Here is a 22,259-nt window from a genome sequence, read left to right as displayed (position 1 = left end):
GGCATCTGTTGTCGCCGACCGAGAGGTGGTGATGGGAGTCGACGCTTGGACAAGCGAGCTTGTCTTCTTGCTAAGGCTTTCAGTAATCAATAGTCAACTTCAAGTCGAAACAAACGACCACACTGAAACAAAAAGAAACGCATGGACAGGAGGCGCTCTTCATTCAGTGTGGCTTTTATTTTGGCACGATGTTAACTATCGATACTCATAAATGCACCAACAAGCCAAACAGCAAGAGCTACTGGAGTACATTCCTTCAAAAAGACAAGTCATCTTGTCGAAATATTAGTTCCAGCCCACGCCCTGTTTATCGACTTTTCATCTCATTAAACGACGGAGGAAGTTCAGGACGAGCGTCGCGGAACGGTATCCATCAGGCAGCCAATATCTAAGCATGTGCAAGCTTGGTTCGCGTGGGTACCACCAACACTACGGCATGCTTGCTAGGCTGCTTCGTCATCGTCTTGTATTGTTCTTTACATATTAATTTCTGCTACCATGGTATATTAGTAGTATGCTATATTACAAATTATCATAACGTATGCTATGATATGCGCAGCTGAGGACGTTTGATTTTCGGGCAACCTCCCCAATCTAAGTGAACCCTTGACGAACCAACTGTGCTTCAAAATCGATGCTTACCTTTCAAAAACGCCGCTTACCTTTCAAAAAACGCCGTGACACCACCAAATCTGCACTTCATAATAAGCGAGGTGTTAAAAAAAATCTACTTCCACTACTGTCACTTTCAACGTGCTTCTCGAGTGCTTTTTGTTTGCTGCAACGACGACAATTGGCTGTGGACGACTCCAATATGCAGCAGAAGTCTCTGTTCCCGGCATTGTTTTTAGTCCCACCCCAAACTTTATTGATTTACGATTGCAGAAACAAGAGTCGTTCGGAATATATAGGCCAGCCGTTGGTGGGATCAAACGTGAACAGGCGGAAGGAGCTGAGGTTTGACCGTAGTGCCAACACAAACCCACAGTTCACAGCTCGCATTTGTTGCATCGTTCCATCACCTATTGTTCTGTCCGAATACTTGACGAATCAGTCGTACGCTGAGTGTGGCCTCTAAGTGTTCGACCATAAAATAACTGGAGCCGAAATATTTGGTCTCTCAAACGTCTGAGTTAGCTAGCCATTGCCAATTTCAGCGAATGTGGAGCAACTGAGCATCAGTATTGGAGTCTGAGGGTTTCTTTGAGACATGCACACAAAAAATACATGGCTGAGGAGGAGGGGAGAAAAGGCTGCACAGTCGCGGCTTGACGCTGCTCCCTTTCCCCCGAATACATTGGAGCTGCACGGAAACAGAAAAAGCACAAGCTAAAGCATAATAAACATAACATTTCATAACATCTCATAAGATCACCTGTGTTGTGATGTTAGCTTACGAGAATTAGGCTATCGAAGCTTCACTACACGATAAATAAAGTTCATGTATTTGCTTTTGCCGGTAGCACTGCATTTTTGTATGCTTCAGAGGTCAAAGAAAGTCTCAGGAGATATACGCAAACCAGCAGCGATTATTCGGGAGAAGCGCACCACCAAACTGAACTAAAATCTTGGTGAGCTACAGCAAAGTGCAAACTAAGGCTTCAGGTCAAACCTAATGCTAATCGTCTTTGATCTGTCGCTTTGCTTTACCGTTTTCGTGTTGTTTCATCCATAGCCTAATAATATCTCGATTTAGCTCCACTCTTTTTGCGAATAATCGCGGCAGGTTCGGGTACTTTCTTTCACCTCTGAGGAATACAAATTGGTTAATTAACAATCAGCAATGTTAAACAATATTGACAGCAATGTTGAAATCAACAACATCAGGAAATACATTTTTCTTCCCTGCAGCTTACCGATAAGCAATGCACATCTTATTGCAAGCAAATATGCTATATTATTAGCGCATAGGATGATCATACAGCTCCCTATTATGACCATTTTGTTTCCCATTCCTGCTCTTGCCTAAGAGTGTTTTAGTTTGCTGTGGTTGCGTATACACTGGTGGGAGGGCATGATACAATCTATACACTTCAATGCTCAAATATTCGTCGTATGTTTCATGGCTGATCACATGAACTCGAAAGTTAGCCTTTGCGTTTTGAATCTGCGACAAAACCGAGCAGTATTCCGAAGGCACGGTGCGGCATTCCGCACACATTGGGCGGCCGTGGTGCATCATGTGGTTTCACAGGCTGTGCAAGATTTTTTTTTTTTTGTGGAGAGTCTGCCAAACACCTAGCAGGAGTTGACAATTCGGTTAATTACTTTCTTATAAATATGCAGCAGGTTTGTCTCACAGCATGTGGCTGGACTGGTTTTTATGATTACCGAGTGAATGGTGTTAAAATTTTTGTTGGTGACAAAAAAGAGTGACGACCGCGAAATGAGCGTCCATCGTTTGTTGAACAATGCACAATAGACATAATACTATGAGTGACAATAGCGATGGCTATCACCTGCATATAGCGAGGTGACATATTTTTCTATTTTTGTCCTTATCGAATGTTTCTCACCCATTCAGTCTGTGCATACAGGTTCCTTTCGGTTCAGCATTTTTTTGATCTCGCTGATTAAATGGAAAGAAGTTTTGTGCCCTAACTTCCATCTGACGACTTATCATGTCCCACCCGATGCTAGTGTGCGAATATTTCACAGATCACAAGGCATCAAGAAATGCTGAGCCAGACGCAGGCAGTCTGTCATTGTTCAATTTTTAACGAGGCCGGCTACAATGCCGCTGCAAGACACCCCAATTTCCTCTGTTTTCCGAGCTATTATATAAACAAGGGAATTCGAAGTTGCAGGGGTGTTCTTCAGCGCAGTGATAACAGAAGTAAGTGTGCTTCAAGATTATCTCTAATCATCGCTATATATAGTCTCTCCAATCATCGTCATATAGGTATTTAAAGCAGAGCTTGCTTCCCTTTTGAATTACTTTGCCGAGGGTGGCAAGTGACCCGATTTCGTTGCCTTAACAAAGACAACTTTTTTTCCTCTAAATGCCGGCTTAAACGGCACAACCCCTGCTCTGCGCTTTCTCATCCCTCGGTACCTCAATCATCCTTCAAACTCTTGTCTTGATTCTATCCGCGCTCTCCCGTTCGGAGCCCACAGTTGGAAAAAAAAAATCGATGCGAATTTCTCACACAAAAAAAAAAAGGCTTCCCAGTTGACGAAGAAAAAAAAAAAGCTCACCTATTGATGGCATTCGAACTCAGTACTAACGGCTGTCCGGAACGATCACCCTCCCAAATGTGTAACACATCAATTTATGCTCCCAAAGACTCATTACATACTTTATTACAATTCGCATTTTCATTTCTTTACTGTATAAGGGCGATATCGCTGATTTTCCAGTTACCAGTGAATTTGCTACTTTGCGACCGGTAACCCTTTCTTCCCTGCAGAGCTCTGAAGACTCCCAAAGGTACAACGTCACGACGCTGTACCATGACGTCAGCCTCGATGCGCTTAGCAACGTCAGTACTTCTGGTGTTTCTGCTGGCTGAAGTAACTACATCACAACATTCCAATTGCAAGCCAGCAAAAAGCTTGATGAATGTCGACTGGAGAAAGGTAATGCGGCGCAATGCAGCTGTAAAATTAGATCTAAAATCTCGGCAAAATATCTCGGCCCTTGTGGCAAGCAATCGGTTTGCCTCCACCCTCTGAACGTAACTTGATAAGACAGATGCTTGGGCTAGTTGGTGATTGGGAATCAACATAATTGCACAGCGCAAGACTACGAGTAGTTACGACGTAACTACTCGCAGTCTTGCGCTGGGCAAAAATGTCGACTCTGAACGTAATTTTGTCTCCTCAATTATTGATGAGTTTCACACAATCGAATGATGCTTCCAACGTGTAGCCTTGATAAAGATCCCTATACTGGCGCACAATGTAGAATCGCGGGCTCTTTCGGTGTTCTAGTGTTGAATTGAATCGAACTGAATTGAATTTGATCTGCATCTCAAGGTTGCGAGGATGACAAAGCACGGAAAGGTGCAAGTATCAGCTTGAGTGGAACCCAGCCACCTCACACACAGGGCAGCTTCGTAGCGGTTGAACAAGATGAGGCGCTGTGATCGTACATGATTTTACACGAACTATGACTCATTGTGCTGAACCATACACCACACAAACGTAGAGGGGTCATAATGATAAACGAAATTACCACAAAAACGTTTTCCACGGCTTCAAAGAGGACGCAGATGGAGATAAGAAAGAAAGAGAGTGACAAAAAAAACTTATTTTTGTAAAGATTACAGATCTTTCTCGTCGGGTGGATTCCTTAGTTCAGGGCCCCATTGGATCACGACATACCACGCATCCCCTGGACCAGCCAACGCTGCTCCTGCGGCTGTGAGCTAGTCAGTGTTGTTTCACAAGAGGAATAGAGGGCGCTGTGGGAGCCACGACGCGCCGCGCTTCAGGCATCATGGGAATGGCGGGCAATACAAAAATTTTCTCCTATCTCCATTCTTTCGGCTTCGTTTGGCTTGGCATGGCTTGAAGCTGTTGTGTCGTGAGACGACAATTAAAAAAAAGTTTTGGCAGTCGCGCTTCCCCATCCTAACCATCTAGGCTCGCCAATTTCAATCGGGTCACGAAATACACATTGGTCTGTTCTGTTGTTCGAAACTAAATGAAAACATAGCAACGAACGAAGTCACAAGGGCATTCGAAGACGCAAATACAAACACTGCGCAAATCTTGGTGCTAGCCATTATTTTCATGGAGACTGAACGATCGCAGCGCCAGAGTACCCTCTAGTTAAAGCAATGCTTCTCTGCAGACTAGTCGGTTCATACTTGAAACTCGACTTGCTGTGAGCTGAAGGAAAATGAGAAGGAAGACAGGAAAAAAATTGGCAGATCTCACGTACACTGCGAATCAATGATATGCGAAGCATGATTGAGAAAGATTGATATGTCACTTTAAAATCAGCACAACGTCACGAGGTGGAGGCCTTTGATGCCGTACATGGTTTCCGTGTCGTGATTATCATGTTTGGATGTGTCGTTTACCTTCGTCATCTATTCACGTCACGTGATACCAGGTTTAGTATATGTGGAGCTAGCTAAACGCCCGTGAGCACGCTATGAGCGTGGTATCTTGTCATGTTCTTACATGACACGCGCGTCAGGATTATCATGTTTCCACCATTCATATATTTAGTCCTCCATTGACGTCACGTAAAATCAAATTTGGTATATGTGGAGCTAGCAAAACGGTCACGAGCGCATCATGAAGGGCCCAATGTACTCTGATGTAGCGTTCACGCACGCGCACGCGGGGCACACCGACGTTACGTTAGGGAAACGCGAGCACTCTATGGTCTGACGCCAAGCGAGACCGACGCGACCAGCGTCCGTCGGCGCCGCCCAACAGCAACCGGCGCAAAATGCAACATGCTGCATTTCGTGCCGATGCGTTACGCAGCTACAACGCTGCATCTCTCTCTTTTCGTCACAGAGGGACGCCGAACGCGCTTAAAAGCGCATGCGTCAAGGTAACGTAGCACAGCGTTCGCCTGTGACTATCTGGCAGGACCAGCGCCTGGCGTGGAAACGCCTGCATGATGCAACGAAAGGAATGCCGGCGAGCACACGCACCGCGTCATGTTGAAATGGATTGGCGCCTTGACTTGGGCATGTAGTCATGTTCCCACATGACACGCATCTCGTGATTATCTTGTTGGCACCAGTCATATACCTTCGTCATCCATTTATGTCACGCAATGCCGAATTTTGCATGAGTGAAGCTCGCGAAACGGCCGCGAGCGCATCATGAGTGTGGCGTGTAGTCATGTTGTTACATGACACGCATGTCGTGATTATCATGTTTTGGTGTGTCATTCACCTATGTCGTCCGTTCGCGTCACGTAATACCGAGTTTGGTACATGCGAAGCTAGCGAAACGGCCGCGAGCGCATCATGAGCTCAGCGTGTATTCATGTTATTACATGACACGCATCTCATGTTAACTATGTTTGTACCAGTATCATACCTTCGTCATCCATTCACGTCCCGTAATACCAAATTTGGTATAAGTGAAGCTAGCGAAAGGGCCACCAGCGCATCATAAGCGTGGCATGTACTCATGTTGTTACATGACACAGCGTGTCATGATTATAATGTTTGCACCTGTCACATACGTTCGCCATCAATTCACGTACCGTAATACCAAATTTTGTATATGTGAGGCTAGTGAAACGACCCCGAGCGCATCATGAGCATGTCATGTTGTCATGTTGCTACATGACACGTGCGTCATAATTTTCATGTTAGGGTATGTCACAGGTGTTCGACATGTAATCGTGCCATACCATACCAGTTTTGTAACATGCCATGTGAACGAAGCCACCGCAAGAGCTTCAGGACCATGAAACGTAAATCAAGACATTCATGACATAATTTTCTTGTTATGACTTGTCAAATATGTTTTTTCATACAGTCATGTTATGCCATACCAAGTTTGGTATCGATACCATTATCGAAACGGCCAGGAGAGCTAAAAGTCGTAGGCGGCTAGATAGATAGATAGATAGATAGATAGATAGATAGATAGATAGATAGATAGATAGATAGATAGATAGATAGATAGATAGATAGATAGATAGATAGATAGATAGATAGATAGATAGATAGATAGATAGATAGATAGATAGATAGATAGATAGATAGATAGATAGATAGATAGATAGATAGATAGATAGATAGATAGATAGATAGATACGCTCAAAATCGCCGAAGTTCGCGAAGAAATGCTTCGCATTTAATAGCGCAGTTCCTGTCATTCCTGTTTTCCTCCTCATTTTCCTTGAGCTTGCGCAGCAAGTCGAGTTTCCCTCTAGTTAGTTTTAAGAAATTTCAGTCTTAGTAAGGCGCCTTTTGTCTGCTAGTTTTTCCCTTTATCCTCATCCTTCTTTCCCAGCTTGAGAAGAAATTCTGGATTCAGGCTCTGGTCGACAAACCGCACAGAATCACTCAGTGCATTGCAAGGCGTTACCGGGCAAAACAAGGACAACTTGACTCCAGAACCATAGGAGGGTAAGCGCTGTGCGTCCCACACATCCGCCCACGCTTCATTTCATTTCATTTCATTTATTTACTCTCAAGGCCGAAGCATTACAGAGAGGAGCGGGTATACATCGTACAGAAAATCAGGAAATACAGCAAATCAAAATTATATGCGCACAATGGCGGTCTGAAGACCATAAAAGAAAAGAAAGACTGCGTGATGTGAAGAAGAGGCAGGGTGGTTGTAACAACAATGTTCAACATGGTTGCGTCTTTGAATGACACGCGCACACAAAAAAACTAACAAGAGAAAACACAGCGTGACTTAAGTGGCGAATTTACGCGAAATGGTTAGAGAGGGCGTTTTTAAACAAAGTGAGGTCAGTGATAGCAGCGATAGGGGCGGGAAGGTGGTTCCACTCATTTGCAGTTTTCGGGGTGAATGATTCAAAATATAAATTCGTGCGGGCGCTAGGAACGCCCACTTTAAACTGATGATCGTTGCGTGAGGAAACGTACGATGGGGGCTGGAAAAGAGTGTTGCTAAAAGACGGAATACAATAAAAGATCTTATGGAACAGGCAAAGGCGAGATATTTTACGCCGCAGCTTCGGTCGGAACATAGAGTGATGCACTCTTTGGACCATTTAGCAACCCTAATAAAGTTTAGTGTGGGTGAAACAAACAAAAAAATTTAAAAATATGCGGGACCACTGCTGATCGGACGCTGACTGTACATGTATTCGAGAAGCTCGAATAGTAAAGTTCCGTTTTCAACCGGATCGAAAAGCCAGAAGTATTCGAGAACATTTGAAATTTCAAATGTTCGCGTGATCTCAGTTGTGCTTTTATCTGAACAAGTCAGCAAAATCGGTGATTTGATTTGTTAGAAAGATGCTTCCTTAAATAGAAATACAAATTTTTTTTGTACAACATATAGTCACCAAAGCTGCAATTTTTATGATCCCCCAACCTGCGGTTCAGCCGCCGAGTGCCTTAGCCACTAAGACCACCGTGGGAGGGGCTGGACAAGATGGTGTATTGTTTCTGGAAAAGGTTAAGTACAGGACATACACTGAAAAAATTGATGACTATGTTGTTTATTAGCTGGGTGGTACCGTAGCCAGAATAACTTCGCGGGGTTTTCAGTGACTGTTGTCTCATTATGCATTGCCTCATTTAACCACTTCAAGAACAGGAAAACCAATTGGAGTCGTTCTCCTGTTAACCTCAATGTTTACAGTTATCTATTTTATTGTTTTAATTGAACATGAAGGTACGGTCATCACCTAGAGCAAGGTTCACACGCTTAATTGAGCACCATATAGAACGCGGCCAAGGCGGAATGCGACATCTTCTGTTTGTCAGTTTCCTTTTATGCGTTTTATTCGATGAATCTGTTTGACGCTCGTGTGATCACGCAGAACTGAGCAGGAAGTGTGGAACATCTCGAAGACTGTCCGCCATGGAGTGCACAACAGAGACACAATTCGATTTCCCAAAAGTGAGTCCGGCATTTTCGTTTGCTTGCAGTCGGTTGAAAACACGTCAACCAAGATATTCTCATTCTGCCGATCAAGCGCCCCTTTCTTTCGAGACGCAGGGAGCGTCTCACAGAGCCGCCTAGTTTGATCTCCTGTACTTTTAGAACCATATACGAAAATCAATCCTACGCCGCCGTCTATGAAAACAAAAAATCACGGCGGCTTAGCTGGGCTACAGGTATGGTTATGCAAGCAAGAGTTTCTTACGCTTTGTTATGCTTCTAGTAACATCGAGTAATAGTAGAGAAGTGATGAATTTCAACCAAATGCAGCGGCGAAACCGAAGTACGGACGAGAGCCATATTCTGCAGAGATGTGAAGATCGAAGATCAATCGAACTTACCGTGTGTAAGTGTAGGCTGTGCTTGCAAAAACAGCACGTATGGTGCACATACGTTAACAATGGAGAGAAGAAACATTTGTTTACTTATATCAAGGCTAGAACTGAAACCCCTGCAATCGTCCTCTAGAACAACTACGTCGTTCTGGTCATATGCTTGTTTCGCTCATAGGTGTATTGGTTTCACCGTTGAATTTGGTCGAAATTCATTGCGCCAGAGTAATCAGTAGAGGCCACTTCCTCCCTATTTGAAAGCGGCGAGGGGCTCTTCGTATGAAGAACTTCAATTCTACCGTTTGACGTAACCACCTAGCTATACTAAGAAAGCTGATTAGGGTGACTTCTTTAATTGCAAGTCTCAAATGATTGTTGGCCGATATTATTATGACTGCCACCAACTTCCTTGATTATTTCCCCAAATGATTTTAACTGTGTTTAGAAGAAGTAGTTAACGATTTACAGTAGTTTGTACTGTACTATGGGAGAGCTTAAAGGATTTTAACTATCTTATTATGCCTGCCACTGCTGGAACAAGAGCGACGAAAAGGTAACCGAAGAACTATTGTGCCTTCGAGTCACGCTCACCATAAATAGTGCCTTGGTTTACATGTTATTGTATATTTCTACATAGTCCGCTCAGTTCGAATTTTCAGGTTATTCCAGTGATGAAACATTTCTACTTCATCCTTTTACAAAATATAAAAGTTCCTTGATAGCAATCTACGGTTTCATGACCAATCTTCCGTAGTTTGTAGGAGTCCTAAATCAACATACAAGCAGGCAAGCAAGCTGCATAAACCAGCCTGTCTACCCATCAGATGATTTCTTTCAGCCACTACAAAAAAAGCAATTTTGAAGGCAGCGAGCACATATCATTTTTTTTTCGTTTTTGAGGATATTCGAACACATTTATTGAAAGGCCCTGTTCATAATATTCCAACCATACTCAACCGGTACACACACACACAACCACATTAAATAAAAAAAAACATCTGCGCGACCACTTTTTATCTTTATAAGAACGCATTACCCTTCATTCTTGTACGAAGGGTCATTGTTACATTTTATGTGTACGTGTGATGTATGCTGATCTGTATGTATAATGCTTTCGATGTGAATGCCAAGTAAAACCACTTGTTGACATGTGGCGTATATGTGCTATTGCCATGTAAAGGACCCTGGGCATTCGTCAAGCTGCTGTGATTGCATTTTGCTCAGGTGTCCCTCCAGATGATTGCTTTCTGGCAAATAAAATTGAACTGAATTAAATTTAAATTTTGTTCTCCGATCCACGAGCTCTCGATCGGTAACTAACTCGGCACATTGATGAGCTTTTCAGGAAAAATCGTGTTTGAACTCGTGAATATTCATTTCTGTGCAGCTCGTCGTCCTCACTTCTTTCAAATACTGGACACGGACTACAAAACATACGTGGTGGAAAACAACTGCAATGTATGTAAGTATTATTGTTAAGCAAGGAAACGGGTATGGTAGGGCAAACCTCCCCCAAAAAATTAAATTTGCATTTCGGCACCGAAAAATCCAATGTACTTCGAGGAACAAACCTGTGGAACCCCAACGTAGAGCGGCTGGTCCAAGCATTAGGCGCACGTAAAAGTTTCTTTTCATCACATTGCGCTTTCTGTAAATTTTTCAACTTCAACGTACCTTTTTTCGAAAAGCATTGAATCGATTTTGATGAAACTCTGTACGCTGAGCGACAAGAAGTTAGAAACAATCTGAACTAAAAGAAAGGGCTGATTTCATAAAAAGTGAAGCTGTAAGAAAATTACGCAACAGTATACGCACCTTTAGTGGCGTTGTTCAAGTGGGGTTTTAATTTCTTTAAGACAACTACATAAAAAATGTAATATATTTTTTAGTTCGGATGTAACCTAAGAGTGTCTAGAAAAACACGACTGAATATGACTACATTGTTTTCGATAGTTGCAGAAAAAAGGTACATTCAATAGGTGAACGCCCTTTAAATTTTGGGAGTGGGCTACAGGAAAGGATAAGCGATCTGGGCATACGAAAAGGGTGTCACTTGACACCCAGTGTAATTTTTTTGGGGGGAGCACGTAAATTTTTATGGCAGGACTGGCAGCCATTTCTAAGATATTACGCTAAACCTGACACATACCATTTACCCTTAAGCGCCTGTTCTCGTTTGTTAGACAGAATATTCGCGTGAACTAACAAACAATGATGCCGAGGAACGTATTGGGGATGTTATTAGTTGTAAACTTGGTGTACCTGTGAAGCTTATTGTTTCGAATATTCGTGCGTCCAGCCTACAGAAATTCTGAAACTGCCTCAAAAAAAGAATAGGACGACGTAATTGTATAGGCGCCGAAACTAAATTTCTCCCAACACAGGGTCTGGTCCGGTTCTTTCTCCAATGTGTGCTTTCTGTGGCGAGCTAGAAACTATGAATCGTCACTTTTTGACATGCAGGCGATTTAGCACAGCCGGTAGATTTAAGTTGGAAAATTCTTTACGTGCTATCGGAATGAATTTATCCGTGCCCGTGATAATGTCCTTTGGAGCCTTTATTTCTGGGTTCGCCAGTGCGAAAGTTTGCGAGGTAGTGCGGAATTATCTGAATGAAACCAAAAGACTAACAAACTAATCCTATTATTATTCTGCGTCGACATGCGCATAACTTTTTTTAAAGTTAGATTTTGATCTAGCTGATTATATATTACTAATACAAAAAACTTTATAGTAGGTACAGCTTAGTTGTCATAAAAATTTCATTCTAAAATTCGTAACGTCATTTTTATTTGATAAGTTCATTTACTCTAAAATCAAATAATACTTTTTAAGAACACTCAATTATTGGCCAATCCCCCGCAGTCGGTTTGAGCCACGAGTGAATGTTGCTGAACAAAGCAGTTGTTTCCCACTACTGTTTTAACAGCTGAACTCTTTAGGCTGGCGGTAGTCTGTCGAGCACACACACAAAAAAAAAAAAAAAAACAACGCATCTTCACGACGAGTCGGCGAAGCATTGGGGATCGTTCTTAACGTAAATGATCCGTAACATTTCCCGCTCACGCGTGTAAATGAGTGACAACGTGAGTGTACATTACACAGTACAATGTGTTTTCGCCGTGGAGCGTCCGCTACCCGCACCCTCAGCATCTCCGGAGTAGCAGCTTCTTGTCGGCGTTGCCATGTTTTGCCTCTGCTTCCCGAGCTCCCGTTTGCGGGGTAGCTTGCTGTCTGCGTAGACGGTGAGCCGCCGCAAGCTGCAACTCCTGCCTCCGGATTAGCAGCTCGTAGTCGGCTTCGCCGCTTCGCCTTTTCAGGGGTGGAGCTCTTTCACAATCATTTTCGTCCATACAAAGAGAATGCGTGGTCTGGAACGTGTTATTCTTCATCGTCGTGACATATTCACCTTTTCATAAACGCCTCCCTAGGCGCCACTATAGCCCTCCTTGGGCTGTGCAAATTGGCGCGTCCCCTCGAAAATGCACTGACAACGCTGCGCCCTTAGCCTTTGTACTCCCGCGCACAGCCCATCATGGCGGTGTCTTTTGCCTTCCTGTGAAAAGGTGTATGCTAGGTACCTTGCATGGGCTGTGCCGGACAACGCACAGCGGACATGACCGATACCTCTGTGATGGGAATCTGCAGTGTGCGAAAGTGAAAGGTGTCTTCACAGAGGTTGCTGAGCGTTTTCTGTGGATCGTTTCGCAATGAGGTCGAAGGGATGAATGCTGTAGTGTCACGTGAGAACCGGCAAAGCCGCTCGAAACTGGTCTTCTGGGCCCTAGTCAAGCTGTTTCATTACAGCTTTTAGCCCAGGAGACCATCCAGAATGTAATGTTTTCGTTTATTCTGGAAATAAAAGAAAAAGAAAAAAAAGAAAGAAACTTGCAGCGCATTTCTCGAGCAGAAGGGACGCGCGGAAAGAACATGCAGAACACGAGTGAGCACACGAGCCTCAATAACTGTCGCCTTCATCGTCAATGGGGCCCACCGTCACTGGGATTCGATCCCGCGATCGAAGTGCTCAGTAGGCCCCACCCTCACCCGCAGACTGAGCGACTCTTTACCGGATGTAGTACGCGTAAGTCGTAAACGCTCTCGCCCTCACTGTCTTTCCCCCTCATCCTCCAACGGTAGCATGCCCTCATAGTGTTACGTTTCATTTGATGAGCGCTGTTCGCGGCTCACTCAAAGAAATTCATGTTTCGTCTGATACTGCTATATTGTTTCTCGAAAAACCGTGGCACAAGCCTAAGAAACTTGAAGAACGAAGACAAGACGAAAAGATCCTCTCGTTTTTTGAGCATGCGTCACGTCTTTCGAGTAACGATGCACCAAGTGGCCCGACATGACGTGCTACTATGCGACGACGTTTTTATCTATATTTTTATTCATTTTGCACATTTTTCTTTGTTACAGACCGCGGTAACGTCGTTTCGCTCATGTACCACAAGCCAGTTAAACACATTCCGGAGCAGGTGATGAAGAAGACGTCCGCGGCATTACTCAAATCGGGATTAGGTCGAATCCTCAAATTGTCTACCACGGATTGCATGTTGAGCGGGAAAGGCATAAGCAAACATATTGGGCCGTGGTTTAACATCAGCGTTTCTGTTGATTAAGCTAATAACGACGGTCAATAAAGCGTGTTGGTCAACGCCTTCTGCTTCAATTTACGCGCATTTCAGGCAAGCTTCGCCAACACAAAGATTAAGAGAACAATTTGGTTCAATTGTTTTTTTACTCACATCGCAGCAAGCGGAAGGCTAGTGGCGAATTTCACTAAATATTTATATAGATTTCGTAGATGATCGAACTAATTGAAGGACTAACGGTCATGCTACAATGGATAGTGTCGAAAGCTGTTTCGAAGCTTATGTTTTTGTAAAAGTAAACAATGACTCTTCTTTGCACCGAAGCTTTTTTTCCAGAGCGTAAGTAAATAATTTTTGTTGCTCTCATTTATCATATCACGTTGGCCTTGTATTAAATGTGTGAAGAAATTAGTCATTTATACACTTTGGACTTGAATAAAAAATGTTTTCCGAAGGTCGCATACAGCCCCACCTCGGTGGTCTAGTGGCTAAGGTACTTGGCTGCTGACCCGCAGGTCGCGGGATCGAATCCCAGCTGCGGCGGCTGCATTTCCGATGGAGGCGGAAATGTTGTAGGCCCATGTGCTCAGATTTGTGTGCATGTTAAAGAACCCCAGGTGGTCGATTTTTCCGGAGCCCTCCACTACGGCGTCTCTCGTAATCATATGGTGGTTTTGGGATGTTAAACCCCACATATCAATCAAGGTGTCATATAGCTCACACTTGTATAACAACGTACAGGGGCGTTCAAAGGTTGCCAGGTCGCTATCTTTTGCAGTTTTACGGCAGTGCGGCCTGAGAATATTTGAACACGCTTGTCCAGTGTCAATTTTCATGAAAGGGAACACGGGAGCGCGTGGACTGTGCACTCCGGCGGCTGCTGACAGCGCGTTCAAGTGGGAGCGAGAGCAACCACAGTATCTGTTCGCGTCATCTCGCGGTGAGCAAAACAACCGTTCGTTGCTGATATGGAACCAGCGGCTAGATTGCGACCCCCTCCCCCCCCCTTCAAGGCAATTACGCGAAAGCCGGTAATCACCTTGAAGGGGGAGGGTTCGCAAGCTCGCCCTTCTATATCATCAACGGATGGTTGTTTTGCTCGCCATGAGATGACGCGAACAGGTACTGTGGTTGCTCTCGCTCCCACTTGAACGCGCTGTCAGCAGCCGCCGGAGTGCGCAGGCCACATGTTCCCGTGTTCCCTTCCATAAAAATTGACACTGGACATGTTGAGCCAACAGAGGGCGAAATATAGAGAAAATAAGATTGAAATAAATTCAAATAGCAGGATCTCACTGTTCTCTATAGTCCACCTCCATTATAAGCCAATTTCAAGAATAAGTTAGCTGGTGTAAATCGGAGCACTGAACGCAAACGACATAGCGGTGACACCATGAAGCTGTTCGTGAATGAACGCAGCGAAGACGCATCAAGCTCCTCAGCGCGCTGTCTTACACAGAGTAAGTTTTTTAGAGAGAAGTGCGTGAATTTTCGAAAAGCGCGGCAGGTGCCTCAACACACGTGCTCACAAGCCGGGTGTTCCTAAAGGTTATTCTGCAAGTGTCAAATGTTCGCAACAACATATACTTGCGATCTGTTAGCAATGTCGTGATATTTTCCCACTTCTCAGCCAAATTCATTTTCCTCCCTCTCGGGGTCTTTGCACATCAACCATTGGTGCTCTCTCGTATCATAGAGTAAGAGTTAGTGAGTGGATTTGAAGGAGAGAAAAAGAGAGCTAATTTCTGTCTGCCTTGTAGGCGGCACGGCAAAGCTTCATGTAGGGGATGGGGTAAGGGATAACAAAAAAAAATCACCACCTAAGCGCTCCGTACAAACGGTGCACCAGCGAAAGCTGGAACGTGTGGCCCCAGTGCTTTAGCAGTCGGTTAAAGCCGACATTGCACTGAAGCCTTTCATTGTTATTGGTCACATATTCGTGTTCCTTACAAAGGTTAGAGACACGTTTGGCTTGGATTTGCCGGTGTTTATTTCACATGCAGCACACTGTGCCTCCCATAATCACGGTCATTGAGAAGTGTAATGTTTTTTTTATTGAAATAAGCAATAAACGAGGGCATTTTGTCAACGTTCACAGACGTCGCAGCCGAAGCCAACGTGCCGCTGGAGAAACTCCCGCCGAAAGTGCGCGTTCACACCGGCGAATGCGCTTCCGCAATCGCAGCGTTGTTGAAAGCGTTGCGACTCGGTGGCGTGGTTTGCCGGATCCGCTCGTCACGGGTTCTTGCGTTCCAGTTCGCGATTTAGCGCGGCTTGTAAAGCTGCCGGATTATCCGTACGTGCTGTTGCTTCCGGCACTCGGCCTCCCGTGCCTGTTTTTGTGCCACGACTGCACCATCGGCCCGGCGAATGCTAGCTCTCTCGCGTCTCCAATGTTCGGCGCTTTTCTAGTGTTCTCCGTGGTAGCCCCATGTGGAAGGCCTGCGACGTGGCACCCCGCAGTGATGCAGTTCTTTAACATACACTAGAGGGAACTCTGGTGCTAGTGACTATGGGAGCTGCGACGCACAGCGCTTCAGCGAGCATGGGAATGATGGGTATAGTACGCACATTTGTCTATTCTTCGTACTTCTGGCCTGCTTTTGGCTCCGTGTGTGTTCGTGTGGCTTGGAGCTGTTTTTCTCACGAAACAAAAATCAGCAAATGTTCTGCGGTTGCGCTTCACTACCTTATTCTTTTAGACTTATGTTTCCAGATCGGGTCACGAATTTCAAAAAGGTTGAATCTTTCTTTCAAAACAAAACCGAAACACAGCAATAAACGAAGCCGCAAGTACAATTCGCCGACTGCAAGTGCGAAGACTAGGCAAAAGTGTGTACTACCCATTATTCCCATGGTCGCTGAAAGATCGCAGCGACAGAGGGCCCTGTAGTTGATTTTAGGAAACTCTGCTGCGACGGGATGTACGACGTCATTCACAACGCAGCCAATCAGGCGCGCGCGCTCGGATACAATGCTGCAAGGAGGGTACTAATATTGCCACATTGAATATGCAGCACGAAGAGAACAACGAAGAACACGCGCAGCGAGTGAAGAAGACGAGGTTCTCTTCTGATCAGTTTACCAGTATTCTAATACAATTAAAGTGAGTTCCCTGGATTCGACTGCTGCTGTTTCTGCATTGTGACACTGGTGGAGGCGCTGGGTACATGTTCGGGACGCCTGACAACAGCCCCGCATCTGGTCAAGAAAGACTTCCGCGCATCGACACCCCCGTTCACCGCAGCAGCCGGCGCCTGTTAGGCCTCAGCCCGGAGTTTGGTCCATTGCCGGAAAGCGTGACTGCGCCAGAAAGCATGACGGCGCCTGGAAGCATTGGCCCCAACATGTCCAGCCCAAGCACGACACAGGTGACTATTTTGAACCCTCGACTTCCGGTTGACTTCCACGGAAACGCATATGAGGATGCACATGACTGGCTCGAGGAATTCGAGCACACAGCGAATGTTAACGGTTGGAACACCACACAGAAATTGGGCTACGTTTATTTTCCGCTTCAAGACGGAGCCCGAACGTGGTTCACGAATCGCGTGTGGTCATCTTGGGACGAGTTCAGGCAGAAGTTTCTCGACACGTTCGCGAGCACTGAAAGACGAGAAATTGCACAGCGTCTCCTCGAGTCACGGATTCCGAAACCAAATGAATCCGTTACGATGTTTGTTGAGGACATGGCACGGCTATTTCGTCGAGCAGATCCTAATATGCCCGAAGCCAAAAAGGTTAGCCACCTCATGCGGGGCGTTAAGGAGCAGCTGTTCGCTGGCCTCGTACGAAACCCGCCTACAAGTGTGGATGAATTCTCCAAGGAGGCGACATCTATCGAACGCGCACTGCATCAACGTTATCGCCAGTATGACCGCCAAACCCACAGTGCACCGATCAGCGTGGCAGCCTCTACCACAGCAACAACACCCGACGAAGATTCTTTGCGCCAACTAATACGAGAAATCGTACAAGAAGAGGTCAAGAAACTCGTCGCCAAACCGAATGACTGCGCGATCGCCTCAGTAACGGAAGTTGTACGCCAGGAGATCAGGCAAGCGCTCTCACTTCCTGAGCCGAACACGAGCACTCCCAGGGCAAGCTATGCAGACGTAGTCCGCCGACAGCCAGCGAACGTGCCGACACCACATCAGTACCACCATCAACATCCGCCGACAGCACCTTGGTACTACAGAGAAACTTCGATGCCGAGGCGGCCACCACTTCGCAAAACTGACATCTGGCGTACCCCTGATCATAGGCCCCTGTGCTTTCACTGTGGGGAAGCAGGCCACATCGTTCGGTATTGCCCGTATCGCGCAGCAGGGTACCAAGGGTTTCCTTCTATGGTTCCTCGGCGCCATTTCAACGGAACATCTGACGTCGACACGAGTGTCATGACCCCGCGGGATGTTCCTCCTGGGTTCCGGTCACGCTCACCCTCTCCTGGGCGCTATTCTCCATCCTCTAGACGGAGCACCACTGACATGCCAAGAGTAAGATCTCCTAGTCCACGCCGGGGAAACTAAAAGCAGCGACCTCAGGGGGGAAGGTTGCGAATCGTCGAAGTGCTGAAAATCCCCCATTACTGCCGAGCGAAGAGAGACACAGTTTCAATGAATCGAAGAAAGATGGGGTTGTTACTGCCGAAGTTGTAATTACGATTGACGGACATGACGTCGTGGCATTGGTCGACACTGGTGCGGACTTTTCAATAATGAGTGAGAGTCTGGCAGACACGCTCAGGAAGGTTAGAATGGCATGGACAGGACCGCAGATTAGAGGAGCTGGAGGGCAGCTACTCACACCTACCGGAAAGTGCACCGGAAGAATGAAGATAGGGGATGCATCCTTCGTCGCAACTTTTGTTATCCTTTCTGAGTGTTGCAAACAGGCAATCTTGGGGATGGATTTCTTGCGTGAATATGGTGCCATCATCAATATTCCGGACGGTGTACTGACCTTTTCAGCGGATCAAAGCGCAGTGCTACACCGAAAATCCCTACGAGTCATTGACGATGTGACCATACCTCCGTTATCGTGCCGCCTTGTTTCAGTCACGTGCAGTGAGCAGAATACTGGAGAAGGAATCGCTGAACAAGTATTGACGCTCCTACTCTCTCGCGGTGTTGCAATTGCCAGAAGTATCGTCAACGTTGTGTGCGGTGAAGCAGAGGTTCTATTAACGAATTTTACCAACGAGCGACGACACATTACACAAGGCACTACAGTTGCCTACTTCGACGAGATCACTGAAATCCGCGAGTGTTGTGTAGTACAACAGGACGAGCCGCAAGCCACGTCAGCCCCACCACCTATTGACGTAAGCTCGGATTTGTCACCAGCGCAGAGACAGCGTCTAGTAGATCTTCTTCACCAGTTCAAAGACTGTTTTTCATCGACCTCGAGGGTCAGTCAAACGCCACTGACGAAGCATCGGATAATAACGGAGGAGACGGCAAGGCCAATACGACAGAACCCATACCGCGTAGCACCGAAAGAGCGTGGAGCAATCCAGGAACAAGTGAAGAAAATGCTCGATGATGACGTCATTCAGCCGTCAAGAGTCCTTGGGCATCGCCGGTAGTGCTGGTTAAAAAGAAAGACGGAAGCTTGCGATTTTGTGTCGATTACCACAAGCTGAACCGTGTGACAAAGAAAGACGTGTACCCATTACCGCGCATCGATGATTCACTCGACAGGCTGAGGTATGCACGCTACTTTTCGTCAATGGACCTCAAAAGTGGGTATTGGCAAATTGAGGTCTACGAGCGAGATAGAGAAAAAACGGCTTTTGTAACGCCTGACGGGCTTTATGAATTTAAAGTCTTGCCATTCGGATTGTGCTCAGCCCCCGCAACATTTCAGAGACTGATGGATACCGTTCTGTCAGGCCTTAAGTGGCAGACATGTCTGATCTATCTGGACGACGTCATTGTTTTTTCAAAAACATTTGAGGAACACCTGAGCAGGCTGCTATCAGTATTCAGGGCAATAAGGTCTGCCGGCCTGACACTGAAACCCGAGAAGTGTCATTTCGGTTTCAAGGAGCTTCAATTTTTAGGCCATGTAGTGAGCCATGAAGGTGTTCGACCTGATCCCGATAAGATTGCGGCTGTCAGAAAATTTCCGGTACCAAAAGACAAGAAAGCAGTCAGGCGTTTCCTTGGCCTATGCGCATACTACCGAAGGTTTATTGCCAATTTCTCCCACATAGCCTCGCCGTTAACACGACTCACAAGAGAAGACGTTTCGTTCACATGGGGTGACGATCAACAGGTGGCATTTGACGATCTCCGACAACGCCTGCAGACTCCGCCTGTGCTTGCTCACTTTGATGAGGATGCTCCTACCATGGTCCATACAGATGCCAGCAACGTGGGTTTAGGCGCTGTACTCGTCCAGTGGCAAGACTCAGCCGAGCGTGTGATCGCATATGCTAGTAGGACGCTTTCCCGCGCCGAGTCCAACTACTCCACAACGGAAAAAGAGTGTCTTGCTGTCGTATGGGCGGTTATGAAGTTTCGCCCGTACCTCTATGGTCGTTCCTTCCACGTAGTCAGTGACCATCATTCCCTCTGCTGGCTCACCAACTTGAAAGACCCGTCTGGTCGGCTCGCACGGTGGAGCTTACGCCTCCAAGAGTTTGATATGACGGTCGTGTATAAGTCCGGACGGCAGCACGCCGACGCCGATTGCTTATCAAGGTCACCGATAAAGCGCGACGATGACACAGAAGATGACAGCATGGCGTTTGTAGGAGTCGTTGACACCACTACGATTTCGTGCAAGCAGAAAGAAGACAGTGAGTTGCTTCCTCTTATTGAATTTTTGAATGGCCGGACAACAACCGTCCCTAGAAGATTTGCAAGGAGCCTGCCGTCATTCTGCTTACGTAGTGGTGTTCGCTATAAGAAGAACTTTTCTCCCAGAGGAAGCACCCACCTACTGGTCGTTCCGACGTCAATCCATGAGGAGATACTTAGTGCTTGCCACGATGAGCCAACGTCTGGTCATCTGGGGTACACACGCACATTGGCCAGAATCCAACAGAAATACTACTGGTCAAGACTTCCAGCTATTGTGAAGCATTACGTGCGCACGTGCCTCGATTGCCAACGACGAAAATCGCCACCGTTAAAACCAGCTGGGCTATTACAACCAATTCAAGTGCCCACGGTACCTTTTGCCCAAATTGGAATGGATCTCCTTGGACCATATCCGACTTCCCATGCTGGCAACAAGTGGGTAATAGTCGCCACTGATTATCTTACGCGCTACGCCGAAACAAAGGCTTTGTCAAGTGGCACCGCCGTTGAAACCGCACGATTCTTCGTAGAAAATATCGTCCTGTGGCACGGTGCTCCAACAATCATAATAACGGATCAAGGTGCCGCTTTCACGGCCGCGCTCCTGAAGACAGTGCTTGAGCTCAGTAGAACCGCCCATCGGAAAACCACTTCCTATCATCCACAAACCAACGGCTTAACAGAACGACTCAACAAGACTATTTCCGACATGTTGAGTATGTACGTTGACGTGGATCACAAGAACTGGGACGACATTCTACCGTACATCACGTTCGCCTATAATACAGCGCAGCAAGAAACTACACGAAGAACGCCATTCAGTCTGCTTCATGGCCGTGAAGTGACGACGATGCTTGACGCCATGTTACTGCACGACTGCAATGACATCGATTTGGACGCTGCATCTTCTATCCAACGAGCAGAAGAAGCGAGGCAGCTTGCGCGCGTCCGAATCACCCAGCAGCAAAATTATGACGCCCAACGTTATAATCTGCGACACCGACATGTCGTCTATCGGGCCGGCGACAAAGTCTGGGTATGGAGTCCTATCCGCCGCCGGGGACTGTCTGAAAAATTGCTGAAGAAGTATTTTGGTCCCTACACAGTTTTACAACGCCTGAGCGACGTTAATTACGTGGTCGTTCCTGACAACCCCTCGACAACTCGCCAGCAAAAACCAGAAATCGTGCACGTTGTGCGAATGAAGCCCTACTTTTCGGAGTGATTTACATCATACATCTACTACACCGTCTTTTGTAGAAGAGCATCGGGACGCTGCTCTCTGGAGGGGGGCAAATGCCACATTGAATATGCAGCACGAAGATAACAACGAAGAACACGCGCAGCGAGTGAAGAGGACGAGGTTCTCTTCTGATCAGTTTACCAGTATTCTAATACAATTAAAGTGAGTTCCCTGGATTCGACTGCTGCTGTTTCTGCATTGTGACAATACAACCTCCTTGCAATGCTGCACTCGTGACTTCACTGCCGGACGGTTTTTCGTTTCGCCTAGCCATATACAACTTTCGCTGTAAAATGATAGTAGAAAGATAAAGATAGAGAGCACGGAGCACTCGCCGCACACATGAGTGAAAAAAAAAAAGGAGCGAAGAGAGAGAAAATGCTAGGGATATGGTCGGAAGAAGTCTGAGGACAGAGCTGCACTGATCGGCTAGCGCTGCAGGGCGCCGGCGACCACGGACAACGCAACCGTTCACCACGGAAGCCAGCAATCATCCCAGAGGCAGCGATCCCAAAGCTTAAAGCGACACTGAAGTGAAATAACAATTTACGTCAGTGTGAAACCTCAATGTATTGTAGCAGCGAGAGAAGAGAGACGTGAGACTGCGTCGTAGGCAGCCTACGGGGTCGTGCCAATCGCGCCACTTTATTCCACGCCCGAAGCCGAGCCGCGGTGGCTGTCCACGTCCGACGCGCCAGGTGCG

The 22,259-nt window shown here is 46.3% G+C and overlaps 1 protein-coding gene across 1 annotated transcript; it reads left to right on the top strand.

The window, feature by feature from the left end:
- The first annotated feature begins 2,729 nt into the window (after positions 1 to 2,729).
- LOC119165448 (uncharacterized) lies at positions 2,730 to 13,555 on the top strand. Its single transcript, XM_037417626.2, has 6 exons — positions 2,730 to 2,836; positions 3,411 to 3,579; positions 6,940 to 7,055; positions 8,450 to 8,529; positions 10,291 to 10,365; positions 13,326 to 13,555. The coding sequence occupies exons 2-6, from the start codon at positions 3,454 to 3,456 to the stop codon at positions 13,526 to 13,528; spliced, it is 600 nt and encodes a 199-aa protein (XP_037273523.2). The 5' UTR covers positions 2,730 to 2,836; positions 3,411 to 3,453; the 3' UTR covers positions 13,529 to 13,555.
- The last annotated feature ends 8,704 nt before the right edge of the window (positions 13,556 to 22,259 follow it).

Source organism: Rhipicephalus microplus, chromosome 8 (genome assembly GCF_043290135.1).
Source record: "Rhipicephalus microplus isolate Deutch F79 chromosome 8, USDA_Rmic, whole genome shotgun sequence".
Classification (NCBI taxonomy): Eukaryota; Metazoa; Arthropoda; class Arachnida; order Ixodida; family Ixodidae; genus Rhipicephalus; species Rhipicephalus microplus.
This window is presented reverse-complemented; position numbering and strand designations above follow the sequence as displayed.

What these genes read in the sequence shown, in the direction of transcription:
- LOC119165448 (XM_037417626.2), top strand. Translation starts at nt 3,454, where the DNA reads ATGACGTCAGCCTCGATGCGCTTAGCAACGTCAGTACTTCTGGTGTTT. An exon ending in GACTCCAGAACCATAGGAGG is followed by an intron (nt 7,056 to 8,449) that starts GTAAGCGCTGTG and finishes GTGATCACGCAG; the next exon opens with AACTGAGCAGGAAGTGTGGA. An exon ending in GGAAAACAACTGCAATGTAT is followed by an intron (nt 10,366 to 13,325) that starts GTAAGTATTATT and finishes TCTTTGTTACAG; the next exon opens with ACCGCGGTAACGTCGTTTCG.